We start from the raw sequence: 18,153 nt of genomic DNA, 5'->3' as shown, positions 1-18,153 counted from the left end.
TGTATTTATTTAACCTTTATTTAACCAGGTAGACCAGTTGAGAACAAGTTCTCATAATAATACATATGTCTAAAAAGACGTGGCAAACTTTGATATTAAGGTTGACTTTGAATTTGGGACAGATTATATTAAATGGGGATCTCGCATGTAGCAAGACGTAATAACAATAGATCTGGCATTGGCAATAGCCTTGTCTGGTTGAAATGTCTCAAGTAGCAAGACACAGTTTGAAAGCATCATTTTTGCTAACTAGCTTGCTTCCGGGGGGCAGAGATGTCAAAGTTGTGCAGCTAACGTTAGTTAGCACTAAACCTTGGTGTATTTTCTGAATAGTCAGTGCTGTACCTTGTGATCGCAGGGGGTGTGAAAATCTCTGGAGAAACAGTCTCGCATACATCGCGACAGACATGTTGTTGACAGTTACTTACCTAATGTCGGTGGGAACTCATTTTGTGTAGCAAAAAGTGTGATACTTCCGTTTGAGTACTTCCGGTTATTTTATTACGGACATGGTATTGTGTAAATACATTGTAGTAATCAGTGATTAATTATATCAATAGATCCATCCAATTGGCGACAGATTTTTATGTAAATATTCTCAAATCCGCATAAAGAAAATATGGGCATTTTACCTCCAGCGGTTTGTTTCCACCAAACTGACTTATTGCAGAGAAAAAACAGTGCGTGGTAGTGCACACAAAATGTAATTTTTCGGCTAAACGTTCATGTACCTAATGCAATCTATAGTTTAATGTGTTTCCATCGCATATTCAACTCTACGGATAGTTTTGTCATAAAACTATTGAGTAAGCAAATGCGCTAACTCTGGTCTTCACATGGGCTCAAGCCAACAGCTCGCAGATACATTGCGGGTAGGATATTCTACTCTATTTGATGGCCTTATTATGGATACAAAAACAATCATATTTGTATTTGTGAAACGGCAGTAAAGCATCGATCATCATGTCATCAGAATAAGACCCTCAATATATTGGAAAGGAGTATCAAGCTCATTGCGTGCACTTTCAAGACCTTGTGAAGCTCATCATAATTTACTTAATCTGTTGCCTCATAAACTGCGTAAATTTCCCGAGTCATAGTGGGAGGACCACACCGGATCGCGTGACTCCCAAATTTGCTTCGATAATATTGTTATTATATCAGTATTTGCGCATAAAGGCGTATCCACCGCCATTTCTCGCATAATACATTTTACCGACACAAAAATATCTCGCCATGTCCAATGAACAAATGATCTTTTGGCATTTATACAATTGTACCGAAACTTCCTGTTTTCATCAAAGCTGTCCTGATTTTTTTTATACAGTATAACTTTTACTGGCATCAAACTGTGGATGGAAACGTGGTTAAGGCAGAATTTGGGGGATGATAATTTGCATGTGGTAAAATTAAACAGTTAGGCCGGAGGAGGTGTGGTATATTGCTAATATACAATGGCTAAAGGAAGTTGTTAATCACCACACAACGAGGAGTGCCTGCATACAGCCCTAAAAGGCGCTACATGGTCAACCCGGCTTCTGCATTAGCCATGCAGCATTTACAGTGATATGGCCTCTGCAGAAGTCAGGGGATTCATACTTCTTGCGTTTCGCAGAGCAGCACAGAGCTGTTGTGGAGGAAGTTGTCAAGGAAGTCAGTCAGTTTATGTTTATACAGGACCTCCTGTCCTCACCTCACAGTAGGGACTGTGAAGCAACACAAACATAGGCACAGACACATGCATACACACGATAACATACGCACTATACACAAATACACATGGATGTGGTTGTGGTGGAGTAGGGACCTGAGGGCACACAGTGTGTTGTGAAATATGTGAATGTATTGTAATGTTTTTAAAATTGTTAAAACTGCCTTAATTTTGCTGGACCCCATGAAGAGTAACTGCTGCCAAGGCAATGGGGATCCATAATAAATACAAATACCTACTTTCAACCAATCATGTCAATGTGGAGCAATATGAAGCCCTCCACAGGCAGTTAGGAAAGCCAAGGCTAGCTTTTTCAAACAGAAATTTGCACCCTGTAGTACAAACTCAAAAACATTATGGGACACTGTAAAGTCCATGGAGAATAAGAGCACCTCCTCCCAGCTGCCCACTGCTCTGAGGCTAGGAAACACTGTTACCACCGATAAATCCACTATAATTGAGAATTTCAATAAGCATTTCTCTACGGCTGGCCACGCTTTCCACCTGGCTACCCCTACCCCGGTCAACTGCCCGGCACCCTCCACAGCAACCCGCCAAAGCCCCCACCATTTCTCCTTCACCCAAATCCAGATAGCTGATGTTCTGAAAGAGCGGCAAAATCTGGACCCCTACAAATCAGCCGGGCTAGACAATCTGGACCCTCTCTTTCTAAAATGATCTGCCGAAATTGTTGCAACCCCTATTACTAGCCTGTTCAACCTCTCTTTCGTATCGTCTGATATTCCCAAAGATTGGAAAGCTGCCGCGGTCATCCCCCTCTTCAAAGGGGGTGACACTCTAGACCCAAACTGTTACAGACCTATATCTATCCTACCCTGTCTTTCTAAGGTCTTCGAAAGCCAAGTTAACAAACAGATTACCGACCATTTCGAATCCCACCGTACCTTCTCCGCTATGCAATCTGGTTTCAGAGCTGGTCATGAGTGCACCTCAGCCACGCTCAAGGTCCTAAACGACATCATAACCGCCATCGATAAGAGACATTACTGTGCAGCCGTATTCATCAACCTGGCCAAGGCTTTCGACTCTGTCAATCACCACATTCTTATTGGCAGACTCGACAGCCTTGGTTTCTCTAATGATTGCCTCGCCTGGCTTACCAACTACTTCTCTGATAGAGTTCAGTGTGTCAAATCGGCGGGCCTGTTGTCCGGACCTCTGGCAGTCTCTATGGGGGTGCCACAGGGTTCAATTCTCGGGCCGACTCTCTTCTCTGTATACATCAATGATGTCGCTCTTGCTGCTGGTGATTCTCTGATCCACCTCTACGCAGACGACACCATTCTGTATACTTCCGGCCCCTCTTTGGACACTGTGTTAACTAACCTCCAGACAAGCTTCAATGCCATACAACTTTCCTTCTGTGGCCTCCAACTGCTCTTAAATGCAAGTAAAACTAAATGCGTGCTCTTCAACCGATTACTGCCCGCACCTGCCCGCCGTCCAGCATCCCTACTCTGGACGGCTCTGACTTAGAATACGTAGACAACTATAAATACCTAGGTGTCTGGTTAGACTGTAAACTCTCCTTCCAGACTCACATCAAGCATCTCCAATCCAAAATTAAATCTAGAATCGGCTTCCTATATCGCAACAAAACATCCTTCACTCATGCTGCCAAACATACCCTCGTAAAACTGAAAATCCTACCGATCCTTGACTTCGGCGATGTCATCTATAAAATAGCCTCCATCACTACTCAACAAAATGGATGCAGTCTATCACAGTGCCATCCGTTTTGTCACCAAAGCCCCATACACTACCCACCACTGCGACCTGTACGCTCTCATTTGTTGGCCCTCGCTTCATACTCGTCGCCAAACCCACTGGCTACAGGTTATCTACAAGTCTCTGCTAGGTAAAGCCCCGCCTTATCTCAGCTCACTGGTCACCATAGCAGCACCTACTCATAGCACGCGCTCCAGCAGGTATATCTCACTGGTCACCCCCAAAGCCAATTCCTCCTTTGGTCGCCTTTCCTTCCAGTTCTCTGCTGCCAATGACTGGAACGAACTGCAAAAATCACTGAAGCTGGAGACTCATATCCCCCTCACTAGTTTTAAGCACCAGCTGTTAGAGCAGCTCACAGATCACTGCACCTGTACATAGCCCATCTGTAAACAGCCCATCTATCTACCTCATCCCCATACTGTATTTATTTATTTATCTTGCTCCTTTGCACCCCAGTATCTCTACTTGCACATTCATCTTCTGCACATCTACCATTCCAGTGTTTAATTGCTATATTGTAATTACTTCGCCACCATAGCCTATTTATTGCCTTAACTCCCTTATTTTACCTCATTTGCACAAGTATAAAGATTGGACAACAACAAGCCTCCTCCGTCAGCTCTGTCATTGATTCATTTGCCTGAATACCAAAGGGGCGTGCCCGCCCGCGTGTTGTTCTGCGTGCGTGCGCGCTCCCTACTGTGGGACAAGCGAGAGTCGCAAGTTGTAGTACATTGTAAATAGAAAGCAGGAGAATCATTCGACCATGTCGTAAATATACATTTCAAATTATCTCCAACTGAGTACATGTAATAATTAGCTAATTGTGTATTTGCTGAAACAGTCATATATGTGTTTTTGAGGAATTACAAGGGATTTAAAGCAGAAGAAATAGCTATGTATCGGTCTCTGTATGCCTTCCGATCTGCGGAGCCCAACTCGCTCCACTTCGGGGCCGGCGAGAGCTTTCTGATCCTGGAACACAGCAACAAACACTGGTGGCTCGGCTCACGCTGCAGTTCGGGCGAGACAGGCTACGTTCCCGCTTCTTACATCGAAAAGATTCAGGTATGTTTAACCATGGTTTCTTAACTTTCATGATTAGTGAAAGTGGAACGTGGATTTTGACAAGTATTCCATGCTAGCTTGTTAGCATGATAAGAGTGGACCAGTCAGTCTAAGAATTGAACGATCGGGAGAGGTTTCAATTGCTGCGTTGCATTCCAATAGACCTGACTTCAGCTACTTTTGTGACTTTCTTTCACGTGACAGTCCTACGTGAACTGGAGACATGCTCTGCTGCATTGCCTGTCTTTTGCTCATTTGTTTCTATAGGCTTTTAGCTGCATATTAAGAGAATTTTGCATATTCAACACGACACTATTATATGTGGACGTTTACATGCAAACTAAAAGATGTTTCCAGAATAAACCCAAATGGTCTAATGAGAGCGGCTCAGAGAGTCCTGCCAAATTCGCAATGCCAGCTGGGTCTGTACCGCAGGGGTAGTTGGGACATAAGCCAAAATGCATGAAAAATGTGGCGACGCATCTGTTATTTGTGTGTCACGCGTCTAAAATCTCGTGACTGATGATGTGATTAGAGAAAATACAGTACGTACATAGGATACATTGCTTTTAATCACATAACACCAATAAAAAAAACTGTAATCTAATGTTTCATGCTTTCTATGGGGAGAGTTCAGTTAGAAGAGCTGTGCATAGTTTGTGAAATCTCTGCCTTTCAGATTAATGCCAGCATCCCATATTCTATACAGCTACACAGCTGGATGCTCCAATGCACTCTTATTTTAGTCAATGAGTTCTCAGTGTGAACTGCATGAGTGTGTTTTGCTGAAATTGTGTATTGTGTATCTGACTTGGTGAAATGAAACCACGCTCAAGCAGAGCGATATTCAGTCAGTGTGGATTCCAGGCTATCTCTGACTGTGCAGCAGGATTTCTGTCCGACTGTGTCCCTGCCTGGGCCGTGTAGGTGAGGTCAGGCTAGGTGTCTGTATCTGGACTGCGTTGGTTGGCGTGTTACTGTTCAGAGGGTTTGATTTTGGTTATATAACTGTGCTGTCGTAGTTTTTTTCTGACTGGAGTCCCATTTTGCCCTCCTGACAAATGTTATTTTTTTTTGTTTCGTAATAATTAATGCTGATGTTGAATATTTAACTCTCTCTATCTCTGCCCTCCTCTCTCCTCTTTCTCTCTCTCTGCCCTCCTTTTCTCTGTGCCCCAGGCTCCAGAGCAGGATGAGGTTTTACAGTCTATCGACCGGGCCATCGAAGGGATCCATAACTTGGCCATGAAGAACGCGGGCAAATACAACCTGGAGCAGCGAGACATGCTACAGTGAGTGCAACATTAATACACACACAGACACACACTGATGTGTAGAATCCTCACGCTACAGTTACCTGATTGGTGCTGATTCCTCATCATCATAGGGTGGCAAGTAGCCTATAGGTTAGAGCGAATGGTTGCTGGTTGGAATACCAGAGCCGACAAGGTGAAAAATGTGCCCTTGAGCAAATCACATAACCCTCATTTTTTCCAGGGGTGCCATAATACTATGGCTGACCCTGTAAAACAACATATTTCACTGCACCTAACCGTTGTATGTGACAATAAATACAAATAAACCTGCATCGTTTCTCTCTGATCAGTTATCTTCATAGGCTGCATCTGAAATGACCCCCTATTCATTACATAGCCTGGTTCACTACTTTAGTAGGAATACATTACATTTCAGACATAGCCATTGACTCTCTCTTTGCGTCTGGAACAGGAAGTTGATCCATCACAGGAAGGAGACCCTGTCAAGGCGAAGTCCAACTCCATCCAGTCCTAAGCAGGGCCTGTCCTCATCTACCAGCGAACTGTCCCTCAGCCACACCCCTCAACCACCCAATGGGATCAGCCGCACAATGTCAGAGAGTACCGACAATGTGCAGGGGCTTTACCAGGTCTTGGATAGAGACTTGCATTCATTCACACCAAAAGAAGAATACATGATAGTCAATTTTGTTTGAGGAGGCTGAGACATATAACTGATATCCTGATATTTACTCTGATTTACTGTTATGTCTTGCAGGTGCCTCCTCAGCCCCGTCGTGCAGCACCCATAACTCCGCCCCCTCCAGAGAAACTAAGAGCCAGCCGACACCCAGGTGACTGTCTCATCGTCACCATGGAGACACAGCTACTCATCTTCTCTCCACACACATCTTCTTTCCACTCACAGACACACACACACTACTCATGCCATCTACTGCAACTTCTACTCTATTCTCTCTCGCTCCTCCTTATTCTTCCTCATTCTCTCTGTCTCAGCAGAGTCATCCATTCCTCCTCCTACTGGCCCCGCCCCTGCTGCAGGGACTGGCCTGTCCCCCTCTGTCAGCTCTGCCTCCCTGGACTCGGGTTCCTCCCACTCTGTGGTTTCCTCTGATGTCAGCCTTCCAAGCGTTGCCAGCACCCCGCCCCCGGTGCCAAGCCGTGTGAAGCCCCCGCCCCCTCCTCCAGACGACCTACCTCCCTCTCCCCAGCCAGCTCCCTCAAAGAAGGGCCCCGCACCCCAACCTCAACCGCAGCCCACTCCCCCACCACAGCCCAGCACTGAGGACCAATCAGAAACCGACTGGCCTCTTGCCCCGCCCTCTGTCGCTGAAAGCCCCCCCGGCAGCCCCACTCACTCAGAGCCTGTCCCCGGGACAACAGGGGCGGAGCTTATCGAGCTGGTGAGGAGGAACACGGGGCTGAGTTACGATCTGTCTCGGGTAGCGGTGGGTGTGGTCGTGGGTCACCTGCAAACTACCTTACCTCAAGCCTCATCTGCCTTAGAGAAAGTCCTCCTCTCATTGGTAGAGAGCAAGGTCAGCAATGTGCTGTTGTGCATGCACATTATACTTTTACATAACAGGAAAGTCTGCAAATTAAAATGCTCTTTATACCAATTATAACAGTGACAATGTTTCGATCTGATGTGGATCTTCGTCAGGTCAAACCGATTCCATGTGCACATAACATACCCCAAAATAACCCAGACTTCTCCCTGTAGGATCAGAGTTCGGCGTTGCCACAGGGACAAGTGTGTCACGATGAACAGCGCCTGGAGGTCATCTTAGGCGACCTTGCCCGTCACTTTGACGACTCTCAGCAGCGCAGCTGGGCCCTTCACGAAGACCACTCTCTCATCGCATGTTACCTGGAGGAGCTGCTGAAGATACTGGTGAGATATGTGCACTCAGGGAAAGTTGACTTAGGACTGACACCTGGGTTGTATTCAGTAGACGCCAAACGGAAGACAACGGACTGAAATGGGGAGGGACTGCCTGAATGTGTCCAATAAGAAACGCTTGTCTTCGTTTGGTGTGCACTAATGAATACGACCCTGGACAAAGTGATTCTTCGATAGATGTGATAGTATTACCACTGAGACCTTTGGTAACTGTTGAATCTAAGGAAGATGGTGTTTGTGTCCCCAGACGGATGCAGATCCAGAGGTGTGTAAGAAGATGTGCAGGGTCAACCACTCAGAGCCAGTGCTGTCACTAGTGACCTATTACCAGATGGTAAGATATTCTACATGTCACTCACTATCAGACCCTGTGTTACCCTGTCATCCTGTTTCCCACCCAAGAGGGCCACAATGTAAACAATGTTTCACCGGCATGTTGTAAATGCATAGTTGCGTAGTAACAGTGTTACTTCATGTGTCACTGTGCAGGAACACCGAGTGTCTCTCCGCCTGCTGTTGCTCAAGGTGTTTGGGGCGATGTGCAGCCTGGACTCGGCCCTCATCTCCACCCTCCTCAACTCCATCCTGCCCATGGAGCTGGCCAGAGACCTGCAGACAGACACACAGGGTGAGGAGGCCTCCTCTATCACTTCCTTTACTCTCTCAATTTCAATTTAAGGGCCTTCATTGGCATGGGAAACATGCTTACATTGCCAAAGCAAGTGAAATAGATAATAAACAAAAGTGAAATAACAATAAAAAATGAACAGTAAACTTTACACGCACAACTTCCAAAAGAATAAAGACATTTCAAATGTCATATTATGTCTATATACAGTGTTGTAATGATGTGCCAATAGTTAAAGTACAAAAGGGAAAATAAATAAACATAAATATAGGTTGTATTTACAATGGTGTTTGTTCTTCACTGGTTGCCCTTTTCTTGTGGCAACAAGTCACAAATCTTGCTGCTGTGATTGCACACGGTGGTATTTCACACAATACATACAGAAGTTTATCAAAATTGGATTTGGTTTTCGAATTCTGTAATCTGAAGGGGAACGGTCTGTCTCTAATATGGTCATACATTTGGCAGGAGGTTAGGAAGTACAGCTCAGTTTTCACCAGGGGCGAAAATCTGATATCAACTTTGGAGGGGACAATTACATGAAATTTTCTCAAGAGGGGGACACTGAGGGGGACACCAAAAGTAGTGCTGTAACATATAGCCTACATTGTAATATGGTAAATGTATATTGAGGAACCAAAGAAATAAGGTGTTTGCCGTACTCCTAACTACCGGTACCCAAAACTTCACAACAGCAATACCATTGCCTTTAACAAATCTTAGTTCAGTCACCAGTTTAAGTTGAGAGTGGGGGTATCCATGGCATTTTCCAATTATGTTCCTATTTTACAAGTCAAAAAAATTGAGAACCTTTCATAATGTTGCCAAACAAAGACTCAACAAACTTACCTGAGACTCCCTGTCTCTGCCAGTCTGTCCCTGCATATCTGTCCCCAACTCTGCTGTCTGTGTGCCATCTGTTGCCTGCTCTGCCTAATGACATCATTGTGAAACATTTCCATTAGAATTTAATTTCTTTCTTATGAACATTTTATCAACTAGTCTTTGAGATATTAGGCTACTAAGGTTCTTACTATGCGTTTTGGTGTATTGAAAAAAAACTCTGATGTCCGTCTTTTATTTTTCTGCCATTTTTCTACCTGGCTGGCTGGCTGGCTACACACACAGTGTGTAGGTTATTTACAGTAGAAGATGGGCTTCTATCATCTTCAATCATTCTATTTGGGCTTCGATCTAAAAGGTAGCTAGCAAATGTGAAACGGATTAAAATGACAAGAGTTGACAGCTGTATGAGTTCACCATTTACACAACATATGCTGCAACCTTTTGTAATTTTAATAGTTTGTTTCATATTGGCTGGCTTCCAACAATAGCTGAATTTGCAAAGCTAGCGAGCACCAATTCCATTTCAGTGGTGTTTGCTATAATATTTGCTACCCGGGTTAAATAAAGGTGAAATAAATAAATAAAAGTTCCCTTGCGACAATTTAGCTTTTGCAACGAGACCATTAAATATATTTAAGACAATGGTAGAAGAGAGTGTAGTTCTGTTCAGTTTGGATTTCAGTTTATCGCTAACCTTATCACAGGGACTTTGAAGCACTAACTTACATCATCTGCGTGCTGATCTTGGAATAAATTGACGATAGCAAAGATTCCATCTTTGACGACGCCACATAAATGGAATAGGTACTAGCTAGCTTAATAGTTCATATTTGCACGCTAGCTCTGCATATTCAGCTAGTGTGTGTGCGCGATTGACTGGATTAACCTCACGTCAGTTACGTGCATTGAGTGCCTTTCAGTAGATACGACCTCTCTGTTACCTAGCAAGCTAAGGAACTGGCAGTGGATCAATCCATTGTGAGGCAAAGGGTGGGGGGGTCGCAATCCTTTGAAACTTAAAAACGCGCTATTAAGTGTGTCTAATCAGCACAATTGCTTTCATTGCGTATTATTAATATTATTTAAATGACATAGTTATGTTTCAGTGATATATTGGGGGGGACAAATCATATTTTTCCCAGGATGGGGGGGTCGTGTCCCCCCCGTCCCCCCCGGGATTTCCGCCCCTGGTTTCCACCTCATTTTGTGGGCAGTGTGCACATAGCCTATCTTCTCTTGAGCATCTCTCTCTCTCTTCTCTCTCTTTGTGACCTCTGTCTCTTTCCTCATGTCTTTCAGTTTGTCTCTTTTATTTAGCATCTCTGTGCCCCTCTATATCTCTTTCATGAATGTTTGTGTGTCTCTGTTTTATCTCTCCCCAGAACATCAGAAGATGTGTTACACAGCCTTGGTCCTGACTATGATCTTCTCTATGGGGGAGCAGGTGCCCTATCACCACTATGGTATGAACAATATTACATAGGACCACTATGTTGCTTTAGAATCCTTACAAACTGCCATCACATTATCGATCAATTTGTTCAAGCTGAAAATCTATCTATCTATATCTCTCTTTGTCTATCTCTCCCTCCACAGAGCACTTAAACGCTAGTTTTGTTCAGTTCCTGCTAGATGTGGTTGAGGACGGTCTTCCCTCTGACCCCACAGAGCAGCTCCCTGACCTCTGTGTCAATCTCATCCTGGCCTTTAACCTGCACCTCATAGGTGAGAGGACACAGGCTTTAGACAGAACATACACCTTTTATTTTAACAGTTGTCTTCACCACTCTTAAAGGGGTACTTCACCACTCTTAAAGGGGTACTTCACCACTCTTAAAGGGGTACTTCACCACTCTTAAAGGGGTACTTCACCACTCTTAAAGGGGTACTTCACCACTCTTAAGGGGTACTTCACCACTCTTAATTTAAGGGGTACTTCACCACTCTTTAACTTCATATTCATAGTCTGTAGCTCCATACCAGATCAATGTGAAAACAGTGATTTTCTGTGTCCTATATTTAATCAATATGAGGTTAAAAAGTGTTGAAAGGGAATGCTCCCTATTGACTGCTTTTATGTATTATGGCAAAGTGTTCTTGGGTCCCCTTTGAGTGTTTTAAATGACCTTCTTGTGTGCTTTACCTGTGAGGTGTGGTATTTGTGCTAATGTTGTTGTTTCAAGGTGTGTATGTTCTTTCTTGCTCTCAGTGCCCAGCAGCAATGTGATAATGCAGACTGTAGTCAAGAAGAATGTGAAGATCTTCTCTGAGAAAATAGTGCTTCTACTAAACAGAGGAGGTGAGACACACACTTTTGTTTACATCGACGATATTCAATACGATACAGTGTGAATCCATTCCAAGTCCTTTGCTGTTTGTTTTCGGTTTCTTCTTTGTATGCTTCTTTTTTCACTTTTCTCTCTGTATACACCCTCTTACTTGTTATTTCTCTCCTCTCTCCAGATGACCCTGTGTGTGTCTTTAAACATGCTCCCCCTGCCCCACACTCAGTACTTAAGTTCCTGCAGGATGTCTTCGCCAGCCGAGATTCTTCAGACATCTTCTACCGCACGGACATGATGGTGATGATAGACATCGCTGTTCGATGCATCTCTGACCTCTCACCTGGGGACAAGGTGAGACTGATATGCACGCGCACACACCACACTTCCCATTGGCCAGCCAGCCTGGGACCTAAGCATGGCTGAGTCTTATGTTTAGCTTGATAAATGCATCTTCAAAAGGAAAGTGAATGTGAACTGTATAATGAGTGTGCTTGCTAGTGGGTTCACATTCTCGCTCCCTCTCTTCTTCCCCCCTAGTTGAGGATGGAGTACCTCTCTCTCATGCACTCCATCATACGCTCCACAGACTACCTGGAGCACCGGCACCGCCTATCCGACCTGCAGGGCGCACTGCAAAGGATTCTGAGAGAGGAGGATAACTCAGGAGCGGACGAGGGCGGGGCCACAGCTAAACAGATGGATAAGCTAATAGTGCAGGAGATGTACAAGGAATTCCCTCAGATCAGCGAGAGCTAGGAGGACTGAATATGACAGTGGTGATGTGCACTCATCCAGTAGTCTGCTCCTTTAGACTGAGGGATGGTACTGAGGAACTTCCTAGGATTAAGAAAGGACTGTAGACCGCTACTTAGTTTCTGAGATAACATACTGTTACACTTGACTTGAACCCTTATGAACCCTAAAGCCCTTATGATGTACTCCCTTGTACTGACGGGCCAGACTATTAGTGTTCTATGTAGGGCCTTGTAACCCTGGTACTAGTGTACTGTATTCTGTAGATCAGTGGTTCTCAACCCTGATCCCGGGGACCCAAAGGGTTGCAGATTTTAGTTTTTAGGACTACACAGCTGATTCAAATGATCAACTCATCATCAAGGTTTGATGATTTGAATCAGGTGTGTAGTACTAAGGCAAAAACTAAAATATGCACTCTTTTGGTTCCCAGGACCAAGACTGAGAACCACTGCTGTAGACCACTTTATCACTCATTCTTGTTCCTCATCGCATGGCCTCACAGTATGTTCAATGAAATGAAAAGACAAATGAGCTAATACACTGATAACAAAACATTCTGGGCCGGTTTCCTGAACACAGATTAAGCCTAGTTCTCTGGACTAAAAAGCATGCTCAGTGGAGAATCTCCATTGACTATACTTAATCTGTGTCTGGAAAACAAGCCCTCTCTCAACAAGACATTCTAGGCTTTGAGGTTAGTTTTAAAACTCACTATTTATTGCAATGGCAATGCTGCTACGTGGTGAACCTCACTTAATATCTATGGCTGTGATTGTCTGACTGAGCACTACTTGTTACCTTGCTTTCTGCCCTACACTTTATAGTAACCTCCTCTCTAGGCATGGCTAACCTATGACATGCTCTAAATTCTTTCCAACAAGGCCGCTCCTACTCTGCTCTGCTGCTTGTGCTGTAGATGGAACGTAACAGTACTGTAATAACAAGGCTGTACCACGTAACAACAAGCTGTAACACGTCGCTTCTACATACTAAGCCTTGACTAACTTCCTATATGGTTATGGCTCTGTGAAAGGGAATGGTGTTTCCACTGGTAGTTATTTATTAGTACGAAATAATAAGGGATTGATATGTTTCGATTGTTCAGTATTACTTCAACTGCAGTCTGGGGTTAACTAAGTGACTTGTCCCCAAACGCGATTGATTGCTTTTCCTTGATCATTTTGGTACGAAATCTATCTCAGTTATCAGTCCTGTCCTTAAGATGGCACTCCACTCTGCCCCCTACTGTATAATTCTACCCCTTACTATAGTACCCCTGAGAATCACTGTACACGACACAAAGGACATCTTAGTTTCCAGCCATTTTGCAGGACACACACATCCAGTTTTTTTCACATTGCAAGTCTCACTCTTAATGACTTCTCTAAGTCACTGTCTCCCACCCTATCAAAGCTTTTTCTCCCTTGTATCAGGTTATTTTTACTCAGCTCTGTTAGAGCTAATAGTGGAAGCATTTCTGTGGCAAAATGTTGTAGTGGCCATCATGATACACATATACTGTACCCTTTAACACACTTAGTGTTTACTTATTTTAACATGGGATATACCAGAGTGTATTCTGTGACATATGTGTTTTTATTATCCTGTGTTCATGCATAAAGCTATGCATGTGTCTGTGAGTGTCTATGTACGGTTTGTGTATATTTTTGTAAGTGTGTGAGAAGGTGTATGTGTATGGTTTCCTGTTGTTTTATCATTGTCCTTTGGACCTCTTTTGTCCCTTAAAGCCACCACTGTGTTATAGTAATAAAACCAATTGAACTATTTTCCCAATTAAATATATTTGAAATGGTTGTTCAGAGAGAGGCGATGGTAAGAAAGTGTATTTTCTTAATGTTTATAATCTACTAATAAACAAACATCCCAATGAATGGTGGTCCAGTTTTGTTTGTGTGTGTATATGTGTGCTGTACTTCTTTTGGATTTAAATAATATTTGTTTTATGGAGGGGCATCCTTAGCAATACCAAGTATTTTAATTTGAAATAGTATGTCCAAGAATTGCATTAAAATTCTTCCTGTGGTGTATGTTTACAAATAATATGGAGTTTATGGTAGAACTCTACATTTAAGAGGGACCAAAGCAAATGTGTAACCCTTTACTCAGTCCGGGCACATATATGGGTGAAATGCTTCTACACCTGCATTGCTTGCCGTTTGGGGTTTTAGGCTGGGTTTCTGTACAGCACTTTGAGATATCAGCTGATGTAAGAAGGGCTTTATAAATGCATTTGATTGGTTGATTGAAAATGTCCGTACTGGATAAAGCACGACGGTGGATGTCAAGAAAATATATCTACCTTTCATTTGAACCGATACTGGTGACACAGGGACCGGTTAGCTAGCTCGTTATTTCCCCCAAATAGCTGCTGGTCGTAAAGACGCAACATTTTGTGTTTATTTTCTTGTTAGCTAGCTGTATTTTCTTGAACAGAAACCATGTATAAATAGCAGGCGATAAACCCAGGGAAGAACTTCTTCGCAGGGGGCTTTGGTGGTGTCTGCTTGGTCTCCGCTAGACATCCACTTGATACCATAAAAGTAATTATTTACTTCTCGCAAAGTAACTCATTGCTCATCTAGCTATCTAAATGAATAACAAAGTAGCTAGCTGCTAATATCCTGCCTCCTGTGCTTGCCTCGCGAACCGAACTTTCATAGGTCTCTGCTGCAGGCAGCATTCCTAGCAAAGTAATCAATACAAATGTATCTTTAAAGATGTATAATTGGTTACTGGATGTTAGTGTCCTTGTTCTTTAAATGTCATAGAACTCATGACAGGGACTGTCAGTTGACACAATGAGCACTGAGCTGTAGTATTGTGCAGTTTGCGAACGAATCGTTCTTTTTGAGCGACGTTTTACTGACTCGAGAGTAATGATTCGTTTTTTCCGAGTGACTCCTTCATTTTAGTCGTTAGTTTGACCTGCTGGCCAACCTGGTGTCAGAGCATTTCGTATGTTATGTATTCATTTGTGGATGTCCATCACCCATTTCGTATGATATGTTAAGAATTACCAGTTACAAATGTACAAAATGTACTATAGTGTAACGACCCTGGGTTTATAAGCGCGGATGTCGACTCTGCCGCTCGAGCATGCTTTTTCGGCGCAGTCAAAGGCGCGCCGGACCTCGGGTTAGAAGGTCGAGGGTTCGAGACCTGCTCCCTGCTGTTTCATTACAATATGTCACGAATTGGCAAAATGCATGATATTAGCTGACTGGCTAACGTTAGCTAGGCTAGGGGTTAGGGTTACGTTTAGGAGTTAGGTCAAAGGGTTAGTGGAAGAGTTTGTACCAAAGGGAGTAGTACACAGCATTGTACGATATCTTCAGTTTCTTGGCAATTTCTCGCATGGAATAGCCATAATTTCTCAGAACAAGAATAGACTGACGAGTTTCAAAAGAAAGGTCTTTGTTTCTGGCTGTTTTGAGCCTGTAATCGAACCCACAAATGCTGATGCTCCAGATACTCAACTAGTCTAAAGGTCAGTTTCATAGCTTATTTAATCAGAACAACAGTTTTCAGCTGTGCTAACATAATTGCAAAAGGGTTTTCTAATGATCAATTAGCCTTTTAAAATGATAAACTTGGATTAGCTAACACAATGTGCAATTGGAACACAGGAGTGATGGTTGCTGATAATGGGCCTCTGTATGACTATGTAGATATTCCATAAAAAAATCAGACATTTCCAGCTACAATAGTCATTTACATCGTTAACAATGTCTACACTGTATTTCTGATATATTTGTTGTTATTTTAATGTACAAAGAATGTAACCCCAAAAGTTTGAACATTAGTGTATATAATAATTTTTTTATTGTTATTTGTATAAATATTTTACACATTTAACCCTTTTTTGGGGTAGGCATAAAACGACCTCCATAGTTCCATTCATTTTTTAAACCTGTACGGGTTACCTTCAGACGAGTCCCGTGACACTTTGTAGAGGGATTTGTAGAGCAAAACAGAGAACACCATGTTGTTCGTGATAATCTCCCTTTTCCACAGTGGAGTCACATTAGTTTGTAGACGAAACGGGTCAGACCAGTCAAACAGAAGTTGGCATATCAAATCAAACTTTATTTGTCACATGCGCCGAATACAACAAGTGTAGACCTTACCGTGAAATGCTTACTTACAAGCCCTTAACCAACAGTGCAGTTCAAGAAGACCGTACCTGAGTCCAGTGGGGGCTTGTGGGGGTCATACAGTAAAACGGAGACCACCATCGTGTTCATGAGAGTCTCATAAGTTTGTAGGCCAACCCGTTCGAACGCTACAGTCTTTTCGGGAGAAGGACGCTACAGTCTTTTCGGGAGAAGACCGATTTTCGGGATGTCTCATGGTCTGACAAACACGCTGTAGCTCGGCCACCTTCCACCGCAGATATGGAAGGCTGCCATAGGTGGATGCAGTAGATTGAGACGCAGCCCATGCAGATATCTCTGGCTTAAACTGACCGGATTTTGATGGGTATTTTTTTGTTATGTTACTTATATTCACGCACCATTGCGTCAATAGACTAGGGGGTTTTAATACGCGCTTCTCCGGCTCAGCGACTCCGAAGACATGCTCCAACCAGCAACTGTCTATCATGTGCGTGAGGGAAAATATATCATGCTGCAGGCAGCATAGAGAACAAAAATACAAGAATGGATGCAATGAATTGATTATTTAATGTCATGATGGAAAAAGCTCTGTTCAACAAACTCGAACTCAAGAACAAACCGTTTGGGGTGGAAGCAATTTGCAAACGATATTGTGCATAATACTCTCACGGCAGTCAAGCAATACATTCCGCAGAGGGTCGCTTACAGTCTAGTCTGGATGCTGCCACAACTAGACCTTGTTTCAAATGTATCAAGACATAATCTTATTTGTATGCCTAGCAATCAACAAATGTAAGCTACATTTTTTAAAGCACACTTTTACATGTCTCAGTCACAAATGACAGCTCGAATAAGCCCCCTATTGTGAAGGATATGTGAACGAGAGGCTTGTAAAATAAAATAAAATGTTATTTGTCACGTGCCGAATACAACAAGTGTATGAAATGCTTACTTACAAGCCCTAACCAACAATGCAGTTACATTTTTTTATTATTTAAAAAAATAAAAGAATAAGAAATAAAAGTAACAAATAATTAAAGAGCAGCAGTAAAATAACAATAGCGAGGCTATATACAGGGAGGCTATATACAGTACCGGTACAGAGTCAATGAGCAGGGGCACCGGTTAGCTGAGGTAATTGAGGTATTATGTACATGTAGGTAGAGTTATTAAAGTGACTATGCATAGATAATAACAGAGAGTAGCAGCAGTGTAAAAGGGGGGGGGGATGCAAATTGTATGAGTAGCCATTTGATTAGATGTTCAGGAGTCTTATGGCTTGGGGGTAGAAGCTGTTTAGAAGCCTCTTGGACCTACACTTGGAGCTCCGGTACCGCTTGCCATGCGGCAGCAGAGAGAACAGTCTACGACTAGGGTGGCTGGAGTCTTTGACAATTTTTAGGGCCTTCCTCTGACATCGCCTGCTGTAGAGGTCCTGGATGGCCAGAAGCTTTGCCCCAGTGATGTATTGGGCTGTACGCACTACCCTTTGTAGTGCCTTGCGGTTGGAGGCAGAGCAGTTGCCATACCAGGCCAGTGTTGCAACCAGTCAGGATGCTCTCGATGGTGCAACTGTAGAACCTTTTGAGGATCTGAGGACCCATGCCAAATATTTTCAGTCTCCTGAGGGGGAATAGGTTTTGTTGTGCCCTCTTCACAACAGTCTTGGTGTGCTTGGACCATGTTAGTTTGTTGGTGATGTGGACACCAAGGAACTTGAAGCTCTCAACCTGCTCTACTACAGCCCCGTCAATGAGAATGGGGTCTTGCTTGATCCTCCATTTTCTGTAG

General features: G+C 43.4%; 1 protein-coding gene across 2 annotated transcripts; it reads left to right on the top strand.

Moving 5' to 3' along the window:
* The first annotated feature begins 4,034 nt into the window (after window positions 1-4,034).
* Window positions 4,035-14,118, top strand: LOC106583463 (NCK-interacting protein with SH3 domain). Of its 2 annotated transcripts, none has more exons than XM_014167664.2 (13): window positions 4,035-4,531; window positions 5,711-5,823; window positions 6,260-6,437; window positions 6,566-6,641; window positions 6,808-7,346; window positions 7,532-7,702; window positions 7,959-8,045; window positions 8,201-8,339; window positions 10,568-10,648; window positions 10,782-10,910; window positions 11,395-11,484; window positions 11,649-11,821; window positions 12,008-14,118. In XM_014167664.2, the coding sequence occupies exons 1-13, from the start codon at window positions 4,361-4,363 to the stop codon at window positions 12,224-12,226; spliced, it is 2,166 nt and encodes a 721-aa protein (XP_014023139.2). In that variant the 5' UTR covers window positions 4,035-4,360; the 3' UTR covers window positions 12,227-14,118. The 2 variants fall into 2 exon arrangements, with proteins under 2 accessions (XP_014023139.2, XP_014023138.2); XM_014167663.2 differs by having other exon boundaries at window positions 4,037-4,531; window positions 6,805-7,346.
* Window positions 14,119-18,153: the final 4,035 nt, after the last annotated feature.

The sequence above is a fragment of the Salmo salar genome, chromosome ssa22 (genome assembly GCF_905237065.1).
Source record: "Salmo salar chromosome ssa22, Ssal_v3.1, whole genome shotgun sequence".
NCBI classification, from domain to species: Eukaryota; Metazoa; Chordata; class Actinopteri; order Salmoniformes; family Salmonidae; genus Salmo; species Salmo salar.
The sequence above is the reverse complement of the archived record's forward strand: the minus strand, read 5'-3'. Positions and strand labels throughout refer to the sequence as shown.